Source organism: Eptatretus burgeri, chromosome 8 (genome assembly GCF_056783735.1).
Source record: "Eptatretus burgeri isolate ZD-2024b chromosome 8, Ebu_testis_v1, whole genome shotgun sequence".
Classification (NCBI taxonomy): domain Eukaryota; kingdom Metazoa; phylum Chordata; class Myxini; order Myxiniformes; family Myxinidae; genus Eptatretus; species Eptatretus burgeri.
This window is the reverse complement of record NC_140968.1, coordinates 13,860,518-13,888,273: the sequence shown is the minus strand read 5'-3', so window position 1 is coordinate 13,888,273 and position 27,756 is coordinate 13,860,518. Positions and strand designations below refer to the sequence as shown.

At 41.5% G+C, this 27,756-nt stretch overlaps 2 protein-coding genes across 5 annotated transcripts in view; one reads left to right on the top strand and one right to left on the bottom strand.

Annotated features, from left to right (window-relative positions):
• The window catches only part of LOC147021147 (protein NATD1-like), an 81,288-nt gene extending 56,973 nt beyond the window's left edge, over positions 1 to 24,315 (top strand). Inside the window, exons 2-7 of one of the 2 annotated variants that reach the window (XM_085890981.1) lie at positions 15,043 to 15,233; positions 16,339 to 16,513; positions 16,621 to 16,730; positions 23,611 to 23,703; positions 23,805 to 23,888; positions 24,032 to 24,315. In XM_085890981.1, coding sequence (XP_085747107.1) covers positions 15,043 to 15,233; positions 16,339 to 16,513; positions 16,621 to 16,730; positions 23,611 to 23,703; positions 23,805 to 23,888; positions 24,032 to 24,106 — 728 coding nt within the window. In that variant the 3' untranslated portion in view covers positions 24,107 to 24,315. The other variant, XR_015060721.1, reaches the window with a different exon arrangement.
• The window catches only part of METTL9 (methyltransferase 9, His-X-His N1(pi)-histidine), an 80,956-nt gene that overhangs the window by 7,186 nt on the left and 46,014 nt on the right, over positions 1 to 27,756 (bottom strand). The window lies entirely within an intron of this gene.

The following is a 27,756-nucleotide window of genomic DNA, read 5'->3' as shown; positions in this document are numbered from 1 at the left end:
CTGTACTATACATTCAAGAAAAGAAAATACGAAGAAATATACACAAACACTTTTTTGATATGACGGGCTTTGTTTCAACTGAATTTGACACCAAAAGCAATCACCGCTAAATATACGAGGAAACTTTATTTCAAATCTGATGATGTCGTAAATCAATGTAATCTATTTCTTTTGAATATACAAATTTATTGAAAAATTTTGCAGCAAAATTGATAAATTTAACATATAATTGGTACAAACACTTAGGTCGAGAAAACACACACACACACACACACACACACTGAAACAACAGGATGGTAGTTTATAGTTGGGCTGAGATTCAAACCCAGACTATACACCTTAGAGGTGAGTGTGCATACCTCCAGGCCATCCTGCCATGCATAGCTTCATTGGACATAATTTTGAAGTATATACATTATATATATCCACACCCAGTACTGTGCAAAAGTTTGTATTATTCCAATGATATTCATACTTAAGGTTAAGGTCATCAAATCATCAATGATAACAGTCGTGTGCTTATTATTTTAAATTAACAGCCTTATAAATGGGCATGAAACAAACTGCTTAAGTAAATAACAAGAACAGTGTCATTTTATAGCAGTAGTCAATACTTTGTGTATCCACTCGTTGCCTTCTTGAGTGCCATTACTCCTTTATCCATACTTTCTGTATTCGACTGAAGCACTTACAGGAATATTGTGCCAAATATCATGTCGTACATTCCACAGTTCTGTAAGGTTAGTTGCGTTCCTCTTGTTCTTCTTCTCAGTTTCGAGGGAATCGCCATATGACCTTGGTGCGGCTCATGTCCAGACTCTGGGGTGGCCATTCTAACACTTGGAGCACAACAGCTGTAACCTTATTGTCCAAATAATGTACTGTATTGGAAGTGTGTTTTGGATCATTATATTGTTGGAAAATGAATTATCTTCCGATTAAGTGATTTCCACTAGGAATTGCATGGTGCTGCAGTATCTGCTTGTATTTCTCTTTCGTTAGCGTCCCTTTGATTTTGACAAGTTTTCCTTTTCCAAAAGCTGAGATGCAACCCCATATAGTCACAGATCCTCCTCCGTGCTCAAAAGTAGGCTGCAAACATTGTGCGTCATAACGTTCTCCAGGTCTTCTGCATAAAAACTGGCATCTCTGATCAAATTTCAGTCTTTTCACCTTATTATGTAGTCTCAGCAGTGGTTTCTTTGCTGCAACACTGCCATGGAGACCTTCTGTTATCAGCCTTCTGCACACAGTGCTGGATGAGATGTTGATGTTCAGGCCTGCTCTCATTTCATTTGGTAGCTGCTGACTTGATTTTCTTCTCTCATGTCAGCTGATCAACTTCAAGTGCTTCTCTTGCCTTGGGGATGTTCTTCTGGGTTCCTGACCTTTTGTTGTCTTGTCCAAAACCAGGTTCTTTCAGGAGTTCCAAAGTATACCTCACACCATTGTCGGAGATCTTCAGCTTTTCTGCTATTTTGTTAGTGTGTCGTTTTTCTCACAGAGTTTGGATCGTCACATGCTGTTCTGTTTAAAGTTGCTTCCTTGGCACCATTTTAAACCCGCTCATGTAAGTTTCAAGCAAGGAGACAAGCTGTTTAAAAATAATTTCACATCTATACTAATAAATGTGTGTGTGTGTGTGTGTGTGTGTGTGTGTGTGTGTGTGTGTGTGTGTGTGTGTGTGTGTGTGTGTGTGTGTGTGTGTGTGTGTGTGTGTCCTCCATAACTCCAAGATCATGAAACATAGCAGCCTGAAACTTTGTGTCCATCCTAAGGGAACTCCAAGGAAGTGCAAGAGTGAAAATTGGGTGCTTTGATTAATTAAATCACCCCTTTTGAAGATCATTAACGGCCCTATTTAATAATATCCTTATCAGACGCATCCTCGGACACCTCACTCTCAATGGGATCTTGAGGCACGTCCTCGGTTACCTTGCTGGGGTATTTTCCATTTTTTTTGGCCTGCTCAACAATTCTTTGACTTGGAACAGGCCACAACAGTTTATTCATGATAAAGTGCTCAAAATGTCCCCCCCCCCACTTCCCTCACTCATATTATTGAATATGCCTGGTGTTGGCTTAATGGTGAGGGTGGTGGGCTTGGGATCGTAGGATGCTGAGTTCAAATCCCAGTTGGCTGTTGAATTCATACCAGGTGGGGTTGACTCTGCCTGTCATCCTTCTGAGGTTAGCAAAAGGAGTGCCAGCTTGCTGGTATCCTGTGTCAGAGTGGTGACCTGTCCATGATTGTGCCCAATAGCCAAGGAGACTGCTTCGGCAGCACAAATGCTCTGCACAGAGTATGGTCCCAATAGATGGATGGATGGATTATTGAATGCCTCATCTACATATCTACGAATTGCCATATGCAGTACATTGCTTTTGTAAGTGCTATAGTTTTCAAATTAGGAGCTTGGAGTGATTTCATGCATTGTATGATGCGATTTTCCACGATCTACTCTTCTAATTCAGACTACGAGACTAATTCAAGTATACAATAGAAATATAATTTGATTTTGGAGGATCGGATAACATGGACTAAATAACTGAAAAACTGAAGTGAAATCTGAAAATATTAAGAAATCGGCGGTTTCATTTTTTTGTGAGTATGTGCCATCACCAATCAGCTTGCTATTACTTGCCAAGCCAGCCTTTCCTTATCAACCATTTAATTGGAGTGCTTACTTGAGTGCTTAAGCCACTTGCCGAGCACCTTCCAGTCGATAGCAGTACAGTTCATATCCTGATCGGCATATACAGTGGGTTTGCTATTCAAGGTAGAGTTACATATGGATAAATTTGGATCTTAAAAGCGGCTCTCCGTCAATGCCAGCATGCCTGGTTACTGTCACCGTGGTGGCAAAGTTCCATCCGGTATTTGTGATGGAGGATTTAATGTTAAACCTCAGCAACATATGAGTGATCATGTTTTCCTTTGTCCTCATGACTGTTTCAGAAAGCATTTGGTTATTTTATATAAACCGGGTGTGCTTTACAAAGTTGCATGGTTTCTCTTTGCGAGTTTTAAAGCAAAATCTATTTTATAACACCAGATTTTCGAGCCGTTTGCCGATTTTGCGTGTTTTCAAAATTAGAGCCAATTTTTTTCTCGCCTGTCACACGCAGCTATTTATAAAGATATTGTTAATGCACATCTCCTTGAAACATATATATATATATATATATATATATATATATATATATATATATATATATATATATATATTTATATAAATGCAACGTTGTTTTTATAATATGTTGATTGAAATTCCTCCAAAACAAGGGTGAAAGCCACTCAGGGTTTTTGGGTTGTATACAGTACGTACTGTCATCGATAATCACACTGGCTGCAATCTGCCAATACCTGAAAAATTGCCGATATCAGCCAAGCACTATATATATATATATATATATATATATATATATATATATATATATATATATATATATATATATATACATACATACATACATACATACATACATACATACATACATATACGTCGCCTCCCAACAGACTCTCGGAATTGTCGGCCGTCGTTCACGGATTATTCCGTGAGGCGGCGGATCGCTTCACCGACCATGGACGCCAATACCTCCACCGCGTAGTGTAGGGTCTTTTTGTCTGGAACCAGTTTACCTAATTAACCACGTGGTGTCGTCTACCGGGGAACCACGCCCTCGGTACATCTTGCCCGAACCGGATCACTCTTCCAACTACCTTTCCGGTTTGGATGCAGCCGAGCGGAACTCCCAAGAACGTACCGGCGAAGATGTGAACAGATTATATATCGGGGATAAAGACCCGGCTAAACTCAGATCCGAACCATGCTGGACCAATGAAAGAAAAGACGAAAACGAACTGAGAACATTTCTAATAATGGTTTATTTACAATCAACTTACAAAAGGACTCAGAGCAGACTTATCGTGGGATATACAGGCAAGATTTACAATGATCAAACACTTAAACAGTCCTACTTAAAGACGGCGCCACACACTCAGACAAAAATAAACCCAGGTGTATTGCAAAGGACCCCCGCAGCCAAAGAGGGAGGTGAGCTGAGGTCGCAGTTCTTTTGGGGTACCTGCACGTTGGAGGGAAGGGATGCTCCATTATGCGGCACACAGCCACACGCGCGGAGACCGAGTCCGTGAAGGAGCCCGGGTGGAGCAGAGCGGAGTCCAAGACGGGGATCAGGGCCGCCGGCAGGAACCACGAGAGACCCGGTCAAGATCGGGCGCCCTCAAACCAGCGCAACAGACGGGCCGCCAAGGCGAGATGCGGGCAGACCCTCCGCGTCACGACCCTCCTTTGTTTTCTTTCTTTGACCCTCACCGTGACTCCAACCGTCTCACTCCAACCGTCTCACTCCAACCACTGTCTCGCTCCAACGCTGTTTCTCTCCAATCTCAGACTCCAGCGAACACGGCCGACCCACACAGAATTCTCTCTCTACCCTCTCAGGATGGTGCCGTAATTTATCTCCCAGCCAAGGACTCCGCTGAGGATCGCTTCGTAATTTATATATCTCTCTCAGCGGGGAGGGGCCTTGGTGAAGCCGACACCACTGTCCACCCTGATTGGACAGGGCCTTCATGGGTCCGCCCTTTCTGGGTAGGGTTTCGACCATGCCGGGAAAAACCCGCCCCTCCACGCATGTCTGGACTCATCAAGAAGAAGCCACAACACAAAGATTTTGCCGCGGCCAATGGGCCTTCGGATACAGCAGGTGGATAGTGGATCGTGATGGGGGATGGGATATAAAGATTTATTACCCTCACTAAAAAAACATCGCAATGCAATCCTTCGATTTCCCACTAAACATGAGGAGGGAATCTGTCTACACATATACTTAAGGGCATAACTAACTTTGGGTCAGCTGTATGTTTGAATGCATACGGTTCCTCGAACCGTAACAATATATACAGGGTGTCCCAAAAAATGTACTCACTCTTTAAATGATAATAAATGCGTTGTTTATTGACTTAGAAACAAGATTAATGGTGAAATGTATAAATGGATAAATGCATGTTTACAAATGTTCAAACTGACGACCATCACGTTCCAAACACAGCCGATAACGCGGACCAATGGATTAATGTTGGAATGTAACTTTTCCAATTAATTTGCTTCAAAATGCGATGGGCACTTGATTTTGGGATTCCTGTCTCACGAGCCATTTGTCGTACAGATTTCTGTGGGGATCGGTGGAGGGTTTCTAGCAATTGATTTTCCTTTGCGGGGTTGGTTGATGACCGTGGTCTTCCTGAACGCTCCTTATAGTACTGCAGCATAGCAAACCAATTGTTCGACTTTTCATAAAAGCACCAAAATTGGTACATATGTTGACTAATGCATTCTGAACAATTCTGGAAATGGAGTCACTCGAGATTTTGTCTTGGTCAGCTTTGGTGGCCATTTTCCAAAATGGCCACCATTCTACTTTAACAACATGGGATATCTGTCATTGTTATTCTCTTTGTAGGTTTCTCAGAGGTGATAAATACTCCATGTGATGTGCATTTACAAAGGAAAACAATACAAATGTCATTTGTGTTGATTTATTATATTTCCAACCATTGTATTGGGGAAAAATGGTCATTTTACAATAAGAAAATAAGAGCATATCGCCAATTTCGCTAAAGTAGAATGGCGGCCATTTTGGAAAATGGTCGCCGAAGCTGACCAAGGCACAATCTCGGGTGGCTCCATATCTTGAATTGTTCGGAATACATTATTCTACATGTGTCCCAATTTTGGTGCTTTTATGCAAATTTGAGCAATTGATCTGAAATATCAGACTACGCTGCTGGACTAGGTAGAGATTAGAGAATGTAAAAAGAGAAAGTTACTGGTAGGATGCTTTTATATGGCTCCTGGTGTGAGGGAAGAGGAGGAAGGAGGAGTACATGAATAATTCAGAAGGGCATGTGGTAAGGGAAGAGTATTGATTATGGAGGATTTTAACTTGCCAGAGATAGATTTGGTCCAAGAAGAAGGAAAGGGCAGAGCAGATGAGGATTTTTGAGACATAATGCAGGATTGCTTTTTAACCAAGTATGTTGGTCAGCCCATGAGGGTACCTTTTGAGTTACACCCCAATACAGTGGAGGAGGTGGAGGGAGGGAGCATTTAGTTCTGTGTCCTTGCTTTTATGAGCAGAGACCATGTAAAAAAAAATGTATATGTATGGCTAAAAATCTAAAAGAAGTGGTGACAATTTCAACCTCGGCATCGTGAATAACCAAGTGTTGAGTGGGAGTTTTATTTTTTTTTAAAGTCAATAATTTCCTTTGTCTTTGCGACGTTGGGTGTGGGATCATTTAAAGAACACCATTCGACAAGTTTTCTGACTTGATTACAGTAATCACTTTCATCACTGTTGAGAGTCAGGCAAAGGTCACGTCTGGAAATTTCACCACCAGTGAGCTATCAGATAAGGCAACACAATCATGAGTAAACAATGAATATAAAATAGGGGATAAAAAAACAGCCCTGAGGTGCTCTGAGAATATTTCGAATGTTCAGAGTAATCGTCTGAGATGTATTCATAATGCACATTGTTCGAAATCGATTCTTCTTGGAATCAAATTGCCTCAGTATACAAAATGTCAGCTTTTGCATCCACCTAGAAAGTACTAAACATTTATATGAGTGAGTGAGTCAGTCAGTCAGTGGTTAGAAAGCTTTGGTATATATTGGTGGGACATGCTTGCAGACTGCAAGCAGATGCTGGTGTACATCCTACATGCAGACATGAGTGATCAGAATGAGCTCGTTATTTAACACTTTACAAGGAGTAATTTTTAATAGAAGCAATGTCAAAAGTTATGAAACAAAACTGTTGTTTACATTCTCGTGAGTTGATACGATTTCAAGTCAAAGACAAATGTTAACAGGTTTGATGGTGAAACCAAAGAGGAATACAAACTGTAGTCATCGTATTCTTGTAGATGTTGCCACATTGCACACCGTTAACAACAGAGGCAATTTGAGTTATCATCATGTTAAGGAAGCATCTTTCCTTTTTGATGTTTATTGAATTTAGATGAGTAATTATTTAAATAATAGGCTGCAAGGGAGGCAGTAATTCTATGTATGTTCTGGTTTCAATTCCTGACCTGGTGGCAAGCAATACAGTAGAGTATAAAATAATTTTACACGCTTTTAATAGATACTAGACGACCCGTGAACCCGTTGGGTTCCCGTTAACAGCGGTTGATGAAAAAATCATTTTGAAAAAAAAAAAGATAGCTCCAGCGAACTATACCGCTGAGGTTGTCTGCATTGATCAAATAATCCCGAAGAGTACTTGACTGAATCGGGAATTGATTTTTAATAATTTTTTTCGTTTCCCAATTTGAATGAAACTTGATATTGCACTTCAATGTGAAAAAAAAAACGGAGAAAAGAGAGTCGAAGAAATTATTGTGCGTAATCTTCTAAACACAATTTTATTTATGAATGAACACGGAAGTATTAGATCAAAATGGCGATGTTTATTTTATGCTTAAAAATAAATCGTTCTTTGTCTGTACTAAATGTTTGAGATTTTTAAATAAATTATTTCAAGAAAAAAAAATAGATAGCTCCAGCGAACTATACCGCTGAGGTTGTTTGCAATGATCAAATATTCCAGAAGAGAACTTGACTCAATCAGGAATTGATTTTTTCATAAAAAATTTTGTTGCCCGATTTTAACGAAACTTGATACTGCACACCGCAGGAGAATGGTGAGTAAGTTGGCATTAAACTTTTTGCGCTATAATGTACCGTTTTGGCTGTATTTCGAGAACATACACACATACATACATTCATACATACATACATACATACATATACATTCATACAAGATGAGAGTTTTAGTAACATATAGATAGATCGATAGATAGATGAAGAAGAAGGCATGCTTCACCAAGTAAATAAAACACTGCGACCGTGACGCAAAAAGATAGGAAATAATAAAATGCTTCTTTTGGATAATTGATTTTGGCAATCTCATCGGTTTTGAGGATTTTCAGACATATGACCTTCTCTTTGTGGTCATTTTGCCGGGCCAAAGCTATCTCTTTTTATTTGGGTTAATTTACATTTTTACAACAACGTGGATCGTGAATACAGCATAAATACTAGAACGGAACTCGGAGAGCGCATACCTCTGCCAGGCTGAACAGTTTTTTAGGGAACCTCTGCCACTTAATGTGGATGGGGGTTATGGTTTCACCTCTGTCTGTCTGTCTGTCTGTTTATCTTAAGAACTTAAGTGTTCAGAACTTAAAGGTATTAGATACCCCTTGTAAATCATTTTTTTTTCATTTGGATTCTGTCAGCAGATCACCAAAGAACATTTTTCTGTTTTTGACTCTTGCGGAGCTATTGAAGTAAATCCCAGAGACATAAAGCTGTGTGTTAAAAAAAAAGTCTCCAAAATGTTTACAAAACAAATCGTTGATGATAAAATGATGAGACATTTAACTTCTCATCACCCCCCCCCCTCTAACTGAGCCCCAGTGCCGAGACTTGGACTCAACAATTGCGCTATAACTTCTCATCACCCCCTCTCTTACTGAGCCCCAGCACCGAGACGTGGACTCACCAATTGTTCTAACGGAATTAACCCAAGCCCTCGCTGAAATGGACACAGGAAGAGCCCCTGGAATTGATGGCCTGCCGGCTGAATTTTAAGTGGCATTTTGGGACCTGTTAGGGCCAGAACTGATGCATATCCTGGAATCATCTCCAATACATGGAAAATTGCCTCTCAGCTTGAGAAGAATGGTGATGTCCCTTCTTCCAAAGGCTGGTGACTGAAGAATTGGATGCCTGTTTCTTTGCTATGCACTGACTAAAAAACAAAAATCTCAAAAGTTTTGGCAAATAGACTTTAAAAAGTAATTAGCGATCTGGTTCACCCCAATCAGAGTTATTGTATCCCAGGCACATTGACATGTGATCACATTTGTTCTAATTGAGAGATTTTATAGATAACTGTGTACAGAATTATTTTGCTATCATTTTTCTTGATGTAGAAAAGGCTTAATTCTGAGAGCATCGATCACGTTTTGTTTGTATTGTGTTGGAAGTTTGATGATTTGGGGTCAATTTCAGAAATTATATTTCTTTATTATATAATAGTTTATTTATTTTTTATAAACTTTATTATATATAATAAACTATGATGAAAAATATATTCAGTCTAGTTGAGGTAAACAATGAGCTTTGTTCTCCCACACAGGTTCAGAGAGCGGTAAGGAGGGGTTGCCCGGATTCCGGCTTATTATTCACCCTTGTTATGGAATCACTTCAGGTGTTATTGAGGAAGAATGTTTCTGGAGTGGTTATATCTCCTGAGTACTCTTCAGTCATCCTATCAGCTTATGCTGACGATGTCTCTGTTGCTGTTAAAGATAATAATGATATTGCTGCTCTTGTTAAGTGCTTAGCATTTGTTTTGTTTGGCTTCTTCTCTGAAGTGCAAGTGGGAAAAAGCAAAGCCTTATGGGTTCCCTTTGTTAGAAACAATCTATCTGGAATGATGCTCGTCCCACCAGTACACCTTCCTGCAAAATCAAAATGGGTGGATAAAGGTGTTTCAATATCTTGGGGTTTTTCTAGCATCCCCACAATGTGGCCAGAAAAACTGGGATGGTGTCGTTGAACATGTCAAAAAAGAAAGATTGAGTATGTGGATGAGAGCCCTTCCCCCACCTTTTGTATAAAGGCCGAGTTCTGGTAATTGACAATTTAGTTGCCGCCTCCTTTTTGTGGCATAGGTTCATCTGCCTGCAACCACCGGAAGGTTTGTTGAAGGAAGTGTAAAGGCAACTGTTGGATTTATTTTGGGGAGGCCATCACTGGTTATGACCAAATGTATGCCGTCTATTGGCAGTGTGTGGCCAGAGTATGGTCGACATCAGGAGCCATAATGGCCTTTCAGTTATATTCTGTTCAAAAACTGTTGTTGGAAGGGCAATTAACAAGCCATCTCTTGGCCACTCACATTCTGCGGCAAGCAGGTGGGTTTGGATATGGCCGCGAATGTTTCCTGGTCCTGCTTCACTGTGTCGATAGATCTCCTATCCCTGTGTATTTTTTTTTTTAATCAGTCTTTTGAATGCCTGGCAGAACCTCTTGATGTCCCACCAGGAGGAGGACACCTATGTCACTAAGATGTTTGCTCAAAAGCCTTTGTTTTATAATCCTCTCTTTCGTAGTATTTCAAGAAGTCGGGACTTCAGGCAGCATTTTATAAAAGCCGGAACTAGGTTTATGTTGGATCCATGAGCTTGAAGTATTGCACAATGAGTGGGTTGTTACTGAGTTATTGGTGCATTTCAATTCCAACGACCCCCCCCCTCTCCCCCGAACCTGTATGGGACTCCATGTATAGCAAGCCCAAAAGTAAACGAGAAGGGGACTCGGTAGAGTGCAAACCTCCGCCACACAATGCCTGATGCATGAGAATATATCGGGCCAATTACATATTTGAAATATCATGCTATACAGTACTATATCGTTTTGGCCCTATCTCTCAATGGTGAAGAATCAATTTAAAAATTCTAGTAGGTGGATGCGGATCCGGATCTTCACCCAAAATCAAATCAGTTCGTCCTTATCACACACCCAACCTGCCCATAAAATTTCATCCAGATCTGTCCACAACTTTTTGAGATATTCTGTGCACAAACAAACAGAAAGGGGTGAAAACATACCCTCCTTCTCCAGAGGTAAAAATAGGACAGGACTACACATCCTGAAGCTCATGTGGATCAGGAGCAACAGTCCCTCAAACCCCCCACAGACTCCCTTAGACCCCGATTTTTTTTAATGCCGTGAACAAACTTCGGTACATCACGGGGGATGAAGGCTGTGGTCAAGTTTCATTGAAATTGTGTGTGTAGTTTTGGAGAAGAGAGCAAATACCTATTTTGAGCGAGTTCAAACCCCTGCAGACCCCCTCCTCGACCTTGATTTTTCATGCCATGAACAAAATTTGGTACATCATGGGTGATGAAGGTTGTAGTCAAGTTTCAATGAAATTGTGTGTGTATTTTCGGGGAAGACAGCAAATACCTATTTTAGGAGGTGTCAAACTGTCCCTCCCCCTCCCCCCCCCATGTATATCTCCTCAATGAGCGTATATTTTGATGCTGTCAATACACCTTTGTTAATGATAAGATATGAAGCTTGTGGCGAAGTTTCATCAGAATGATGTGTTTGGTTAAAGCAATAAGCCCCCCCCCCCAAATAAAAAAAATGTGTTTCTAGGAACATGCTGCTCAATGAATGGGGTAGGCAGGTAGGGATTTTTTTTTTTTGCACGTGTTTAAATGTAAGCAGTGCGGTATTTCAGATGCTACATCTTTCCAACCAGTATGTGTATGTTGATAGTTGAAAAAATGTAGAATCATGAACTTTAACAAGCCTGGTGATGGCTTCGTGGTTAGGGTGGCGGCTTGGGATCCTAGGGTCCTGAGTTCAAGCCCTGTTGGGCCACTGAATTAATACACCAGGAGGTTGACTCAGTCTGTCATCCTTCCGAGGTCGACAAAATGAGTACCAGTGCACTGGTAAGGGGGACACTGCATCAGTGGCATAGCCGCGTCCCAATCAATGATGCAACCAGTAGCCACAGGCTGCACTCGAGAGAGTGTGAGTGTGAGTGTGAGTGTGAGTGTGAGTGTGAGTGTGAGTGTGAGTGTGAGTGTGAGTGTGAGTGTGAGTGTGGGAGATGAGAGAGATGAGAGAGAGAGAGAGAGAGAGAGAGAGAGAGAGAGAGAGAGAGAGAGAGAGAGAGAGAGAGACAGACTCTTTGCAAGGTTTCCTTTAAACAGTGACGCTGGTCTCAGCAGTCATAAAGACAGAATATCATTAACATGGCTCAACAGGACATTTGAAGGAATTGAAGAATACTAATCTCTCATTCATCATCCCTGAAAATCTCATATATTCAGATATATTAGACTCTTTCCAGTTGAAAAAATCCGAGAATACACCTTTTGGAGGCATCCATGAAGTATATACTCTTTAAAATTAGAAACTTTAACCCACCCACCCCCAACTAATACACTTTAAATTTAATCTGCATAATCCAGCAACATACCAATTGTAATACACCCTCCACCCCAGGTACCCCCCTCTCCTCACCTCTCCACTTCCCCCAGTTCCCCCCCCCCCTGTTTTTGCCAGACCTCATGGGTCTGACATCTTGTGCGTCTTGGTGACCACGTCGGCACTTTCAATAAAAACTAACAAACAGCAAATGTCTGCATGGCAGCCACGACGTCTGTCAAAGTCGGGAATGTCTGTCTGACAGCATCCATTTTCCGACTTTGGACAAGTCACCATCGATGTGCCCCAAAGTGGGTTGTACAATGTTTGTAAAATATCGATGGGTGATCACAAATGGATGATCTCCAGTGGAGGTTGATCCACTGGATAGTTCCTTCCAATAGGGGAGAGTGGGGCAAGATGATCCCTGGGGCATGATGATCACCCCCCTCTCACGACTCCAATAAAGCTCGCATTGGACAGTGGCGCCACTCAACGATTGATCGATCGATTAACTACAATTCCGCTGTGGAAGGCGCATGACGAGAAAAAAAACGCTGCGTTCGTTTTATCAGAAAAACATCATTTTCCTCCTGAAAAAGAAAATTTTCGAATCATCGGTGAGTAGGTATTATCTCCATGAATAAGTGTAGTAGGAATGGTATCTGTATATAGGTAGATACATAGCTTATATGCCCATATTGCGTGTATGTTTTGCCTAGCTCATTGCTGTAATTTATGAATGCCAGACGATTTTGTAAAAAATGGCGGCGGTGGGGCAGGATGATCACTTGGTTGTGGGGCAAGTTGATCAGGTGATCAGATGACAATAATGATATTATTGAAGGAGACTTTGTAATTACAAAAATAGATGGGAAAAAGCGCGATCAATTCTGTACATAGCGCGTGTAGAGGCAATCGACGCCGATGGATATGAGGGAGTGTTTCTCCGCAAAGTACCTTCTCGTATGAACTTCGATCGACCTAGGTTCCATCGTGGACGAGACAGATTGTGGGAATTTTTCCAAGGAGGACATCGTTAAAAAAAAACTACCTCCACCCAAATTTTTAAAGGGAAGCCAGAGAAAATCAAAGCAACTGGTATTCAAAATTGATCTCGGTCAGTGGGAGTTGCGAATTTAGACATTAAGACTGGAACACAAAGATAAATGACATGAAAATGGACGTTCGTATCCGGTTGTGAATGGGACAATGTTTTGGAAATATTATGTTGGTCTCCTAGATGGATATCTATATATAAATGAAGAATTATTTTCCATTCATTAAAATTCTAACACATCGCTTATTTAGATTGTCCTCATGTTTCCTTAGGACCATGATCATCTTTCCCCATAGTGATGATCGACTTGCCCCAGGGGTGGGGAAAGTTGAGCATTTCGACCACAAATTTTGAATTGCCTTTTATAGACATTCAATGATCTCTAATATTCTCGAAATTGGGCAGTTACTTGGGGCGATAGATGGACTAACGAATGGCAATTGAATGGTGCTTGGCTGGCAAATCATCTGACGGCAAAACGGACAAAACCAAAAAAGGGACCATGTTGCCCCACTCTCCCCTAAGCTAATTAGTAATTGCACGACTGCATCCACATGTTGCCCGTTTTGCATATGTACGGAAGACGTGATGCATGCCTTCATCGAGTGTGATATTGGTTCCTTTATTTCATTGGCTCAATTTTGTATCGCACAAAATGAGTGTTAAATGGAAAACCTGTTGAGCAATGTCACGTCATGTTGTTCTTCAATGGCCTTATATGTCGGCGAGATGAAAACTTGATTTTTGTTTGTTCCAAGTCATGAAAAGGCTTGATGAGCTCACCGATACTTGGTGCCATGAAAGGATTTGTGAGGTTTGTGAGAACCAACTGGTGATACTCTTTCAGTGTGGATAAATTTCATACACTCTTCTCTTCTTTTTCTTTCGGGAACTTGTATGTCATTGTACTTCTGAAGCCTGGTTGATTTGTTGCATTTATGTACAATGGTTGGTGTAAATACATAATTTATTTTCATATTTTATGATCAAAAAAGGACTTCAAAAGTCTGTGTGTCTATCTGTCTCTGCACTTTGTATCCATTGGTAAAATGTGTGATACAAAACCAATTGTTACTTGGCGACAATTTTTTTTAACCAAGTCTGTTGGTCTGTAGCGTTGGTCTGTCACATGATTTTTGGCCACAGTTTTTAAGAAATCGTTCTCAATTTTTTTTTGTGTGTATGTAGGTGGCCGGACGAGGGCAGCAACGCATAGTTTTGGTGAAGATCCGAATCTGGATGCGAGAATTTATTTTATTTTATAAGTGGTTCTTCACCATTGAGAGATGAGATAAAAACGATATTCCATGATATCTCAAAAAGTTGTGGACGAGTTATGACAAAACTAGGTGAATGAGTTGGTTAGGTGACAAGAACAAGCTGATTTGATTTCGGTTAAGGTCCGGCCTATCAGTGGCATACATAATGTCAACTGTTCAGCCTGGTGGAGGTATGTTCTCTCCCGAGTGCCGTTCTAGTTTCCCCAAGTGTCACTCAATGAGTGATTGTTCATTATTGTTGTTATTCTGATGAATTATCCTGCTCCTATATATCTATACTCCGTGTCGGTTTCTTTGAAATACTACCGTTTGCACGGGGCATTCTGCATATTGCAAAATGAGATGCATCTCTTTTAAAGCTTTCATTTTTTTTTTAGCTTACCATTGTTTATTTAAATTTCTCGGAATGAAAAGGTCACCAATGTGTTTAAATTTATTTAAGGAAGTTTAACATGTTTCCCACACTGAAATGAGACAACTGCTATTAGAAACTTGGACATTTGAAATGTTTTCCAAACACCTCTATAAAACATTTTAATATTTGCAAGCAGCAAGTATTTCTCGGACAAGGATTAGGGTTCTATCATACAAGGTACTCGTCCATCAACGCAATATTAATGCTATGACTTTGGTGTTCGTTTTGCAGTGGCAATGACATCGGCCATTGAGTTTTGTCCAGACGACTCAGTAGCTATGGTATATGTTGGTGGGTCTGTCACAATACCTTGCAACTTCTCAATCAGCAAAAACAACAGTCTCAATTTCGATAAGACAGGTAAAGTAACCTGGTTATTTAGCAACACGAAGGAAGAAACACCTGTAGAAGTTATAACAAAGGTGAGTTTTTTTTTCCTTTGTTTCTTTTCACTCTACCCTCCCTTAAATAGCCATTAACTGCTGTGAGATTGTTGCAACTTAAGCATGAAGACTGTATTTATAGACATCACACTTTAGTCAATGGTATTGCATTCAGGTCTTATGAACATGCTGGATGGTATGCAAGTTTAAGTGTAAGGTAATGTGTAGAGAGTGGGAATTGGTTAATAATTTTTTTTAAAAGTTAAAAGGAAAAGGAAAATGTAATTTGCATTGATCCAGAATCAATAACATCTTCCATTCCTCAAGACTTTTTGATCATTTCAACACCCTTCCCAAAATCTTATGTAAGACGTGAGAAGGACGGACGCAGGAGGAGATGGAGAGGGACAGGGGTGGATAGATGTTGAGATGGATGGATGAAAAAGGAGAGTGACTGATGGACAGTAGTTTAGGAGATATAGGAGTAAGCAGATAGAAGGGAAGACGTTTTTATAATATGATATTTATTTAGGATAGGTGGGAGGGTTAAAATTCTGTGGAGTTTGTATATATAATAAATACTAGAAGGGGTACCTGGTGAAAAATTCACTTTCACCCTTTAAAAAAAAATTATTGAAATATCAGCTGATTTTTTTGTTTCCTTCTCTCACCTGTGTTGCAGGTAAAGCGAAAGGCAATGTATATAATCAGATATACTGTTTGATTGAGTGGTATATTACTGTTATATGAATAAAATGGAAATGTTGAAAAAAAAAAGTAATTAATATAGCAAGTGTTTTCTGAACCTTATCGAAATGAGAAACGCTTATGAAGATACAAGTGAAGAAGAAGATGGAGGAAGAGTTTTTGTTTTAATGTAAATTTAAACTGGCCCATCTAACGTCACCTTACTCATCTGTATGACTGTTTGCAGATTGGGCTTGATTAGTGGTATCCCCAATAGGAAAATTGTTGCCAGCCGGATGGATGCATGCATGCAGAGACCCTTTTATATTATCGGTGTGATACTTTGTTCATCGACTGTTTATTTTATTGCAAGCAGATTTCCATCTTATGCTCCAAATTTGGTTTCAATAAATATCATATTAAAACTACAAGATTTTCCTTTGCTTCTGCCTGCCAGGGTTTAGCAGCAAATGAAATCTACGAAGGTCACGTGTCAGTTGGAAAAGAAATACAAAACTGTTCTCTGGTCATGAACAATGTCCTGGAAAAGTTTGCTGGATACTACTCTTGTCACATTAAAATTGCACAAAATGTTCATAAAAGAAGCAAATACACAAAGTTGTATGTTTCAAGTAAGTATGTAAAAGCTGCTTTCATGTCTGACATTCCCCTTTATGTACTTCTCTGAATTTAAAAACAAAAGTCTGAGCTTCCTGCTTTCTTCCCTCTCTCTCACCAGCCAGAAACCTCCACCCAACAAATGTGGGTGTATTATTAGAACTTGTGCTAATCATTATACTGGTGATCTACAGCATAACAACAACTGCAATCATCATCTGGGGATATAAGGTGAGATAAATGTATGCTTACTAAAAAAAACACTTATGGCTAGGACTTGTCTTGCATATGCCTGGTGTTGGCTTCATGGTTAGAGTTGTGGGCTTGGGATCTTAGGGTCCTGAGTTCAAATCCTGCTTGGCTGTTAAATTAATACCAGGTGGGGTTGACTCAGCCTGTCATCCTTCTGTGGTCAGTACCAGCTTGCTGGGACGATTCAGCCATTTGAGCATCCTGCGTCAGTGTAGTGACCTGTCCAGGATTGTGCCCAATAGCCCAGGAGACTGATATGGCAACACTGATACTCTGTCCAGAGTATGGTCCCAATGGATTTGGATATTTTTGGATGGTCTTTCATCCCAACTTCAAATTTTCAAATTAGCAACTGCTAAAGGGGCTGTCACACCTTGACATTTTAGCCAGCGTATGCCAACGTATGAAAAATTTGGCGAATACACTGGCACACGTCGAATACGTTATGGGTAAGTTTTGTATACGTTAAGAGCACGCTGAAGCACGCTGGCATACGTCGTAGTTATATCTGTAATTCTGGCATATCCGAGCTCCTCGACAAATTTTGTGCATGCTCAAAATTTTTCGACGTATGCCAGCGTATGACTCACACATTCCGCATATGCTGGCCATAAGTTGTAGGCACGTTATGCAATCGTTTTTACACGTCAACACACGTTACTTGGTAGTTACTCATAAGTCGAAATACGTCGAGGTAATGTCTAGCGTACCCGAAACTTATTTCTAACCTATGAGTAACGTGCTTTGAACCTATGTGTAACGTATCTCCAACGCATATTGACGTATGTAGACGTATTTGACATCTTCCGGACGACCACAGAACTTACTGAACGTGTTTCTAACTTACAGCTACCGTATAATGGCATATTGGCAGCGTTTAGGGGAATTTGTATATAAAAATAGGCTTCACAGGAGGAACCCGTCAGTGTTCCAGACTCCATGTTTTTTTTTTTTTGTTTGTTTGTTTTTTCTTCGGCATGACGGTGATGTTGGCACTTCAATGTCTAGTGCGGTTATGATTTGAATCGTCGAGCGACAGCCTTTTAATAGGCTACGCCATGTGATCGTCGGCGATACTCTGCCGCGCTATGCATAAGTTAGATTATCGTTGGGCATAAGTTGTGAACGCCGACAACACATTAAGCATTCGTTGGTATAAGTTATCTATAAGTTATCGAAACGTTCTGTGTACATTACTAATACGTTATGCATACGTCCAACTCGTTATGAATATGCCCAAAACTGAAAAAAACATCAATAGTTCAGCGTACGCCAGCGTTTTAGATCAATTTTGATACGTTGCCATACGCTGGCTAAATCGTCAAGATGTCACAGGGGCTTTACATTCTTAAAGTAGGAGCACATCATTACCAGAGAAGGTGGCAGGATAGCCCAGAGATGCACACATTCACCTATGAGCTGACCAACCTGGATTTGAATCTCAACCCAGCTATAAATCATCATCCTGGTGTTTCGCAGGCAGGGTGATTCAATGTGTGCCCATCCCTCAGGTGGACATAAAACGAGCATCCCGTCTGCCAGCAATAAATTTATCTTGCTTGTACAATTGCAGTGAAAGTGATGAGCGGTGTGTCGAAAGGGAAAATTGACTTCAGCCTTATTACCGGAGATGCCAATAACGTTGGGAACTTTAGATGCAACAAAATGACAATGAGAGACAAACACACATCACATAGCCTATGAGATGTGATGCTGGGATGTCAGCGATGACGTGGAACCGAGCTAAGGATAAAAGCCTTGTACGCTGTTTGTAGTTCTGATTTTTCAAGGAATGACGACGAAGCCTGGTGTTGGCTAAACGGTTAAGGTGGCTGCCTTAAAATCTTAAGGAACTCGAGTTTGAGGCCCTGTCAATCCGTTTAATAACACCAGGTGGGTTCACTCAGCTTGTCATACTTCCGGGTTCAGCAAAATGAGTGCTAGCTTACTGGAAACAGGGGGCACTGCATCAGCAGCACAGCCACACTCCCAGCATTAATGCAACCATCAGCCACAGGCTGCATGCAAAATAATAACAAGGAGACTTGGACGATGGAGAATGCCGATTCTGCAGTAGCTTTTGATCATATGCGTGGGATTTGGGAAATCAAAAAACTTGAGACGAAGTTAACAAAAACAAACAAACAAACATTTGAGACGGCAAACAAAAATTATGGACAAGTCAGTAAAAATTGCCATCATAATTGGACTTATTGCCTCCACCACCGGGGGTTATGTTTTCACCCATGTCTGTTTATGAGGAGGATATCTCAAAAAGTTCTGGATAGATTTGGACCAAATTTGGTGGACAGGTTGGGGGCGTGACAAAGATGAATTCGAATTTGTGAAGATCCGGATGCAGAAATGAAAATTAAATATATATTTTAAATTGATTCTGTACATTGAGAGTGGGGCCAAAAACGATATGAAGAGATAGGGTGTGATATTTCAAAATGTTATGGACAGATTCTGACAAAACTTGGTGGATGAGTTGGTTAAGTGACAAGAACAAGGCAATTCGACTTTGGTTCAGGACCAGATGCAGATGTGGCCTATTAGTGAGATTCAAAACGTAAACTGTTCAGCCTGGCAGAGGTATGCGCCCTATTGAGTGCCGTTCCAGATTCAGTGTCGGGGAAATTAGGTTTTCATCCCTGTCTGTCTGAGAGCAATACATCTCAAAGGATTTTGAAATAAATAAAAAATTGGTGTAGAGGTTGGGTGTGTGATGAGGACAAACTTGGTGGATGAGTTAGGTAACGAGAACAAGCCGATTAGATTTTGTTTCAGGTCAGAATCAAGATCCAGCCAATCAGTAGGATCCAAAACGTAAACTGTTCAGCATGGTGGAGGTATGCGCTCTACTGAGTGCCAATACCTCCACCGCATAGCGTAGGGTCTTTTTGTCTCGAACCAATTTACCTAAGTAACCACGCGGTCTAGGCTACCGGGGATCCACGCCCTCGGCACGTCTTGCTCGAACCGGGTCACTCTACCGACTGTGGTGGAGTTCCAACTACCGACTACCAACTCCGGTTCGGGTGCAGTCGAGCGGAGCTGCCAAAGCCGTGCTGGTTAGGATGAGCAGATTAACAGGAACAAAGACCCGGCTAAAACTCAGATCCGAACCATGCTGGACCAATGAAAGAAAGGACGGAAACGAACTGGGAACATTTCTAATAATGGTTTATTTACAATAAAAAGGACACAGAGCAAGACTTATCGGGAATATACAAGAAATAATTCACAATGGTCAGAAATAAACACTTAAGCAGTTCTACTTAAGAGACGGCACCACACACGCAGACAAAAATAAAACCCAGGTGTTTTATTAGGACCCCTGCAGCCAGGGAGAGAGATGAGCTGGGGTCGCGGTTCGGTGGGGTACCTGCACGTTGGAGGGATGGGGGGCTCCGTGGTGCAACACCTGCCAATGGCCATGCAGCCCGGCCCACAGTCACACGCGTGGGGCTCGTGTCCACGGAGGAACTTGAGAGGAGTAGTCGGCGTCCTAGGGCGGGGGTCAGGGCCGCACAGGACCCAGCAAAACTTCCACGAATGCCCCATCTCCAATAAGCCTCCGACGAATGCCCTCGAATGCCCCACGCAGCGCTGAACTCCTTCTGAATTGAACTGAACTCAGAATCCAGCTCAGAACACATGACGCACACTAACCAACTCACTCCTCCAAAGAACTCCCCCCAAGACTGAGGATGGTGTCGTCTTTTTATGGACTTCCCCGAATGGGGCGGGGGCTCGGTGGAACAGATGTCACTGTCCGCCCTGATTGGACAGGGCCTCCACGGATCGGGACCTACTAGGTGGGGTCTCGGCCTTGTTGGGGGAAACCCCCCCCCCCCTCCACACGTGTTTGCCTCGTCGAGCAATAGTTACAACGTTGAAAAGGAATGTTTGTGGAAGCGGCAAGGAACAGCTGCAAGATCTTGCCTCAGCAAGTCACGGTGCGAGTAGACAGCAGGTGGGTAGTGGATCGTGATGGGGGATGGGATGGTTGTTGGATGTAAATATTTCATAACCTACCTAAAAAAAACATCGCAACGCACACCTTTGATTCTCCCACTAGACAAAAGGAAAGGACCTGTCTTCACATGCACTAAAACGCATAACTGACTTTTGGGACATCTGTATGTTTGAATGCATATGGTTTCCAGATCCGTAACAATGTTTTTTTTCTCTCTTATGGTAATCCAGAATGTAGCTGACATTTTATAGTTTTGCCTCAATTAACAATACATCTTGTGAAGTATTTCTAAAAAATATATATAAAAAATTAGTTAGTGTTCCCATCTATACCCATGGGTCATGATGCGGGGAGTCCAGGTTCACATACCACGTGTTTGTTTGTTTGTTTGTTTTCTTTCATCGCTACCCCACACACACACGAAGCAAAAAGCAGGGTTAAGCAATTGGTTCATGTCCGTCCATCCGTCTCATCAGTTGATGATTGAGGAACAACTTATTTAAATCAAATATTATATTTTGAACACGAACCGGAAGACAAGTTTGCTGTTCTAACACACTTTGGTTTTTAAATAGTCCCGGTTGCACATGCCCAGAGAGGGGTGAGATTGAATAAATATATTTTTACTCTGTCTGCCTACCTGGCAGTCAAACAAAATTGAAAATCATTAAAAAAAACAGGAAACTTACTGTTTTTAAGGACGTTATAATGCACACAAACAACAGGGACGAAGAACTAATGGAACGTGTTGGATATGGTGGTGTAATAGACACTGGGTAAAACGGCGGAAAAAAACAATTAATTTACGTATAAACTGAACTGTGAAATTGAACAATACAGAACACAAACCGCCTTCATCAGACTTCTCGGAACCATGATATACAGTGTCGGTAGAAAGTCTACACCCCCTTTCAAATTTTTCACCTTTTATTGCCTCACAGCCTGGAATTTAATTTATTTAAATCAGACCTTTTCCACCTTTATTTACACATCGTAACCCACAACTTCCAAGTAAAAAAACAAAATTCCACAAATTTCAGAAAATTAATTAAAAATACAAAACTAGAATATCTTGGTTGGATCAGTGTCCACCCCTCTGAGTTAATAATTGGTAGAAGCATCTTCAACAGCAATTACAGCTGTGAGTGTTGGGATAGGTCTCTACCAACTTTGCACACCTTGATTGGGCAATATTTGCCCATTCTTCTGTACAAACCTGTTCAAGCTCAGTTAAGTTGTGTGGGGAGTGCTGATGGACAGCAATCTTCAAGTCATGGCACAGATTTTCGATTGGATTTCAATCGGGGCTGTACTCTGCTCCAGCCAATCGGAGCCACAGATACTGATGACTGTGCGCAAACCAATGGGGGCTCATATTACCATCGACATCATAACTAATGAACCGATCAGTGTCGATCTTGCGTAGACAAGCCTATATATTATGCACACTCTCTCACTTCCTGGTTCTCTTGCTGTGAAGCAACCTTGAGGATTACAGCATGAAAAGTTTTGGTTGACATGTCGTGTTTGTTTTCTTGTATATTGAAGTTCTGTAGTTCCAAACATCTGTTCCTCAATCATTACTTTATAAAAATTGAAGTATAAACTTGAATACTGTGCAAGGTGTCGTGTTCTATGAACTCTCTTGTTTAGGAATGTCCTTGTTTGTAATTTATGTAACCATACACTGATATATACCAATGTCACTGTGCTGCATGTGACATCTGTAATACACAGTATGCAAGCTCCTCCATGAGTCTTGGACCATAACGTACCATATAACTACTTGTAAAGCAACCAGGAAGGTCTAATGGCTTCCAGGATCAAAATATCAGTGAAAACAAGGTCGTCCCTTACAGTGAACACCTTACAGTTGTGTTGTCACTTGCACGCAGGACAAAATTGAAGATACCAGTGTACTCGTCATACATCAACAAGGACATGAGGATAAAATAGATAAATCAACACATTCCAGGCACTCACTATAGCACTCCCCGTTAACGCATTTTCGCTGATGCGCATTTCCCCCTCCGCTGTGTCCAAAGGGGGTAGCGTATGTGCCGTGACCATGTGAACAGCAAGGGAAGCTTGTGTGCTTCATCGAAGGTCATTATTCCATTGTAAACCAAGGTTATGAATACAATACAGGACCATTGTGTTGTAAATTAACATCCATAGAATCCGCTGGGTGTCATTAAGTGGGATTTTTAACATTTTTAATCTGCACGTTGTACTTACTTCGGACTATAATAATCGAGTGGTAGCAAGTAACTTTCGCCATTAGGAATTTTCGGAAAACTTTCCCCCAAACCACCCAATACGAGTGAAAAACCACCTGTATCTATCGACTCCGTCAAGCAGCACTCATGCCTCACTGCTGCCATAATTCACTCACACACACACACACACACACACACACACACACACACACACACACACACACACACACACATTTATTTTTCTTCTATTTGGATGCATTTATGGTGGCATTCTTTAAATTATATATTTAGTTATTTCTGTAATGATTTACCGAGTCAAGTCTTTCGTATTTAGTGAGGTTACGTTTGGTTGTGCAAGGTGTCCGAAGATCAGCTCGCCAGGAACGCATCCTCGATTTATAACACCGTGTCTATTGGAAAATGTTTTTCCCTATACGCACTCCTTTCGTGGAAAGCATCTCGTTCGTTTAGCGAGAAGTGCCAGTGGATGGATTTTGAAAGTGACCCACGTTGTTCAGATGGAAACACGAAACGAGCAAACCCCAAATGGCCCTCACTTGTGACACTGGCTGTTAAACTACTTGAATAAATGAGCAACGCATTTATCTGTTCACGAAGGAAAGCTCCATTTGAAGCTGTCCATGGTTTATGATTGCAGAAAAGGAAGCGTGCTGCAATGCAAGAGATTGGTTCACCTGACACGATGTGCAAGAAACCCCCCGAATCCCCTAAAAGTGCAGATCTTTATGAGGTAAGGAATCTGAGCACAATTTTGCCATTGTACATGGAAACAAACATTACACGACTCCAATGATTTGTCATCCCCCTCCATCTCTATCTCTATCTCTCTAGTCATTGGAGATCACGGAAACACCCATTTATAATCAGCTGAGTCTCAAGGAGGAAAAAGTACCAAAATATGCACTGAAACCAAAGGTAAGTGGGGGGGGGGAACAAAATTGTTTAGCCAGGGTTAAGGGGTGGCAAGGGGAGGGGATTCCAGTTTACTTTGCAGAAAATGGCTCCGTGTCTCAATGGCAGCCAACTGACCAGACAATATCAATGCCTCTCCCATACAGGGCAAACTGAAACCAAAAGTGGACGTTGTCGTGGAAAATACATATGAAAATGTGAACATGACAAAGATGAAATAACCATACTTGCAAACCAAACCAAGCAAGTAACTGTCCAAGATATACTACAACTGCATATACCGAGGACCTTGGTTTCATTAACCTGGTGGAAGTTCGAATATTGTGCAGTCCCGTTATAAATCCTCAATTATTGCTTACAAAATATTATTCTTCCAGGTAATCAGCTTGTAAACCAAGTTGCCAAAAATAAATAAACAAACTTCCCATTGTCAGCAGCTCCTGTCATGCACAACTATTCCTGATGGTGCATGGATGTCCAGGAACTGATTTATATTTCCCCATTAAAATGGCTCCTGAGATACTGACAACAATTCGAAAAAAATTGTTGACAAAGTCTTGGCTCAGAGAAGAACTCGGTGATGGGTTAGTTAGAAGGCAACATATTAGCAGTTATGGGATGACATGTGCATGTAATAAGAGAATGAATGAAAAGAGGAGGGTCGAAACGACAGAAGGAAACACAGCAACCTGAGATTAGGAGAGGTAAGGGGGTTAATGAAGATAGAAAAGATCATGGGTAGGGGTGGAAGATGACCACAGGTAGTAGTGTACTGTCAGCTTGAAGCTTTGAAGGATGGAGTGGGATTGAACAGATTGTGGAAGACATTATACAAGTGAGGGAGGAGGGGGTGTTGAAAGAGGAACGGATGAGAAAAGATGAGTCGTGAGCCTGGATTTTGGTGGTTTAACAAGGATGGGATTGCTGGAAGAACATGTGCAATCTGGAAGGACGAAGGAAGGACAGAGGAATGATGGAGCAGGGGCATTAAAAGCCTGACAGGCAGATTAAATAAATAAAATGAGGCCATCAAGCTGTCTGTAATGAGAAAGCAGCAAGCAATCGGATCGTTTAGTTGTGCAAGATGCCAATTATGTTGAGAGCTTTGGAGTCGACAGCAACCCAGAGTGATAGGAGTGAAGTGGGCACACCAGCCAATCGAGGACAGCAGTCCTCCCACTGAACTATTGACAAAGGCCTTGTATGTTGTGATAAATTATGAATTACCGAGAAAGGACTTGGGGGGGGGGGGGGATGGTGGGGTCCCATTCTGTGGCTGGTGTTGGAAACCGGTATTGACATGTGGTCTGCCTAAAAGAGGTCAGTATTGCTGGTGAGGTCCAGAGTTTGAGACTGAACTTTTTCCCATGGTTAATTGTGGAAATACAGTTCTGTATGTATGTGTATGTGTATGTGTATAAATATAGATAGATATATAAATAAAAGTTTTGTTTGATATTCCTGCTGGAGAGACAATGAGAATGCAAGATTTGCCTGGATTGTAAAACATGTTCCAAATATTAATCAAGGATCCAATCCTTTCTACATGACCAGAGAGGGAAGGCATTGCTATTGGCCTGTTTCGGGGGACGTATCATTATACAGTATCATGTATCGTCATCTGCAAAGATTGACCTCATAAATGCACAGAAAAACAATGTATCCAAGAATAGGGCCAGGCTCAAGATGCTGCCCAAAGGGTCACTCCAGCCTCTACTGGGGTATGATCGGATTCTGTTGAAAACTATGCGTTAACTGCATGATTAGAGAAAAATCAAGCCAGAAAAGGTGGCCTCAAATTCCACAGGCAGCAATCACGGAAAGTAGTGCAGGATGCCCGACTGTGTCGAATGTCCAGTGATAGTCCAGAGAACAGACCTTTCCTTTTCTCAGACTAGGGAGAGAGAGAGAGCGAGAGAGCGAGAGAGCGAGAGAGCGAGAGAGCGAGAGAGCGAGAGAGCGAGAGAGCGAGAGAGCGAGAGAGCGAGAGAGCGAGAGAGCGAGAGAGAGCGAGAGAGCGAGAGAGCGAGAGAGCGAGAGAGCGAGAGAGCGAGAGAGAGAGAGAGAGAGAGCGAGAGAGAGAGAGAGAGAGAGCCCAGCATATATAAAGTTGAGTCCAAATTGTTGTTCAGAGATCATGCCCTTTGAGGAAAAAAAAACAAAAACAAACCATATCAACTTATTGATAGATTCCGTGACTGCTTATAATTGGCCCGGAGTTGAGAATATCTGATCTTGCATCCTTCTCGTGTAACGGAGTGGTGTCGCAGTCTTCCAAGCAGATTGGAACCAATCGAAAGAAGGCCATCCTCAGGATGCCAGACATATGATAAAGCAGGAGCAGGATTAGAGAACATCAGCACCGATACCATCAATATTTTCTATTCACGGAATCAGTTGGTCATAGAGCTCGGTTCACAACTTATGGGTAAACAGCAAATTCATGGTCTGAAAGATTTCCTCCATCGTTCTGGTAAATCTAAGCATTTTTGGCTAAAAAAGGTGAAATCCCTCATTTTACCTTCTAAATTAATCTTGGCCTGAATATGAACTGATAAATCTTCATCACGAGCCAAACTATGCGATGCTTTCAATTTTCAACCACAGTGACCTTTGGAAGATTAGTCGATATACCAGATCCCTCAAATTTAGCCGAAGATAACTCGTAAAATTTGCATTTGCCCTCCTGAGTGTGTGCCAATGGTAGGAATTACCAGCTCGAACGATTGAAGCAATAATCCCTTGTTCATTCATGAACGACATTCAAATTGGGCACAGATCGTAAAATTGATGTTATTTTTTTCACAATATTGAAGTGATTAAAATTGGCAATCGGTCTGAAGTGCGACATACAGGTGTGCAGTAGTGTATTAGAAAGGCTTTTTACATTTCAAGTTTAACGAGAATGGCAGTCGCTAGAGAGCATACCTCTACCAGGCTCAACAGTTTCCCACCGATAGGCCAGATGTGCATCCGGACCTTCACCAAAATCGAATCGGCTTGTTCTTGTCACCCAACCAACTCATCCACCAAGCTTTGTCATAACTGGTCCATAACGTTTTGAAATAGTAATATACTGTTCATCGGTTTTATATTTTGCCCCATCTCTCAATGGTGAAGAATCACTTCCAAATTAAAAAAAATATTCTCTTATCTGGATCCAGATCCAGATTTTCACCAAAATCCAATCAATTCTTCCATGCCACACACACACACACCCAACCTGTAGCAACCTGTCCATCAAATTTCATCTGAATCCATCCATAATGTTTTTGAGATATCCAGCTCACAGACAGACAGACAGGGGTGAAAACATAACTTCCATCCACCTTCATGCCTGGTGTTGGCTTAATGGCTAGGGTGGCGGGTTTGGAATCCCAGGATCCCGAGTTCAAATCCTGCTCAGCTGTTGAATTAATACCAGGTGGGGTTAACTCGGCCTGTCATCCTTCCGAGGTCAGCAAAATGAGTGCCAGCATGCTGGTATACTGTGTCAGAGTGGCGACCCACCCAGGATTGTGCTCAATAACCAAGGAGACTGCTTCGGCAGCACCAACGCTCTGCACAGAGTATGGTCCCGACGCAAGGATGGATCCACCTTTGGTGGCCGAGGTAATAATTGGAGGAGAGATCAATCATTGTTGATGGAATATGTCTTTGGAGTTTTCACAATCGATACCCATAACCATGAGTTTCCAGCTTGACTGCATTTGTGCTGAAAATAATGATTAATGAAATCCACTAATCTCACCTGGAGAGAATGCAGGCCATTGCCCAGCCTGTGGAAATTATCGACAAGCTTCGTCATAAACAAACGTCCGGGTTATGTTGGAACAACCCTCCACACACGTTTGCATGTCGATGAACCAGC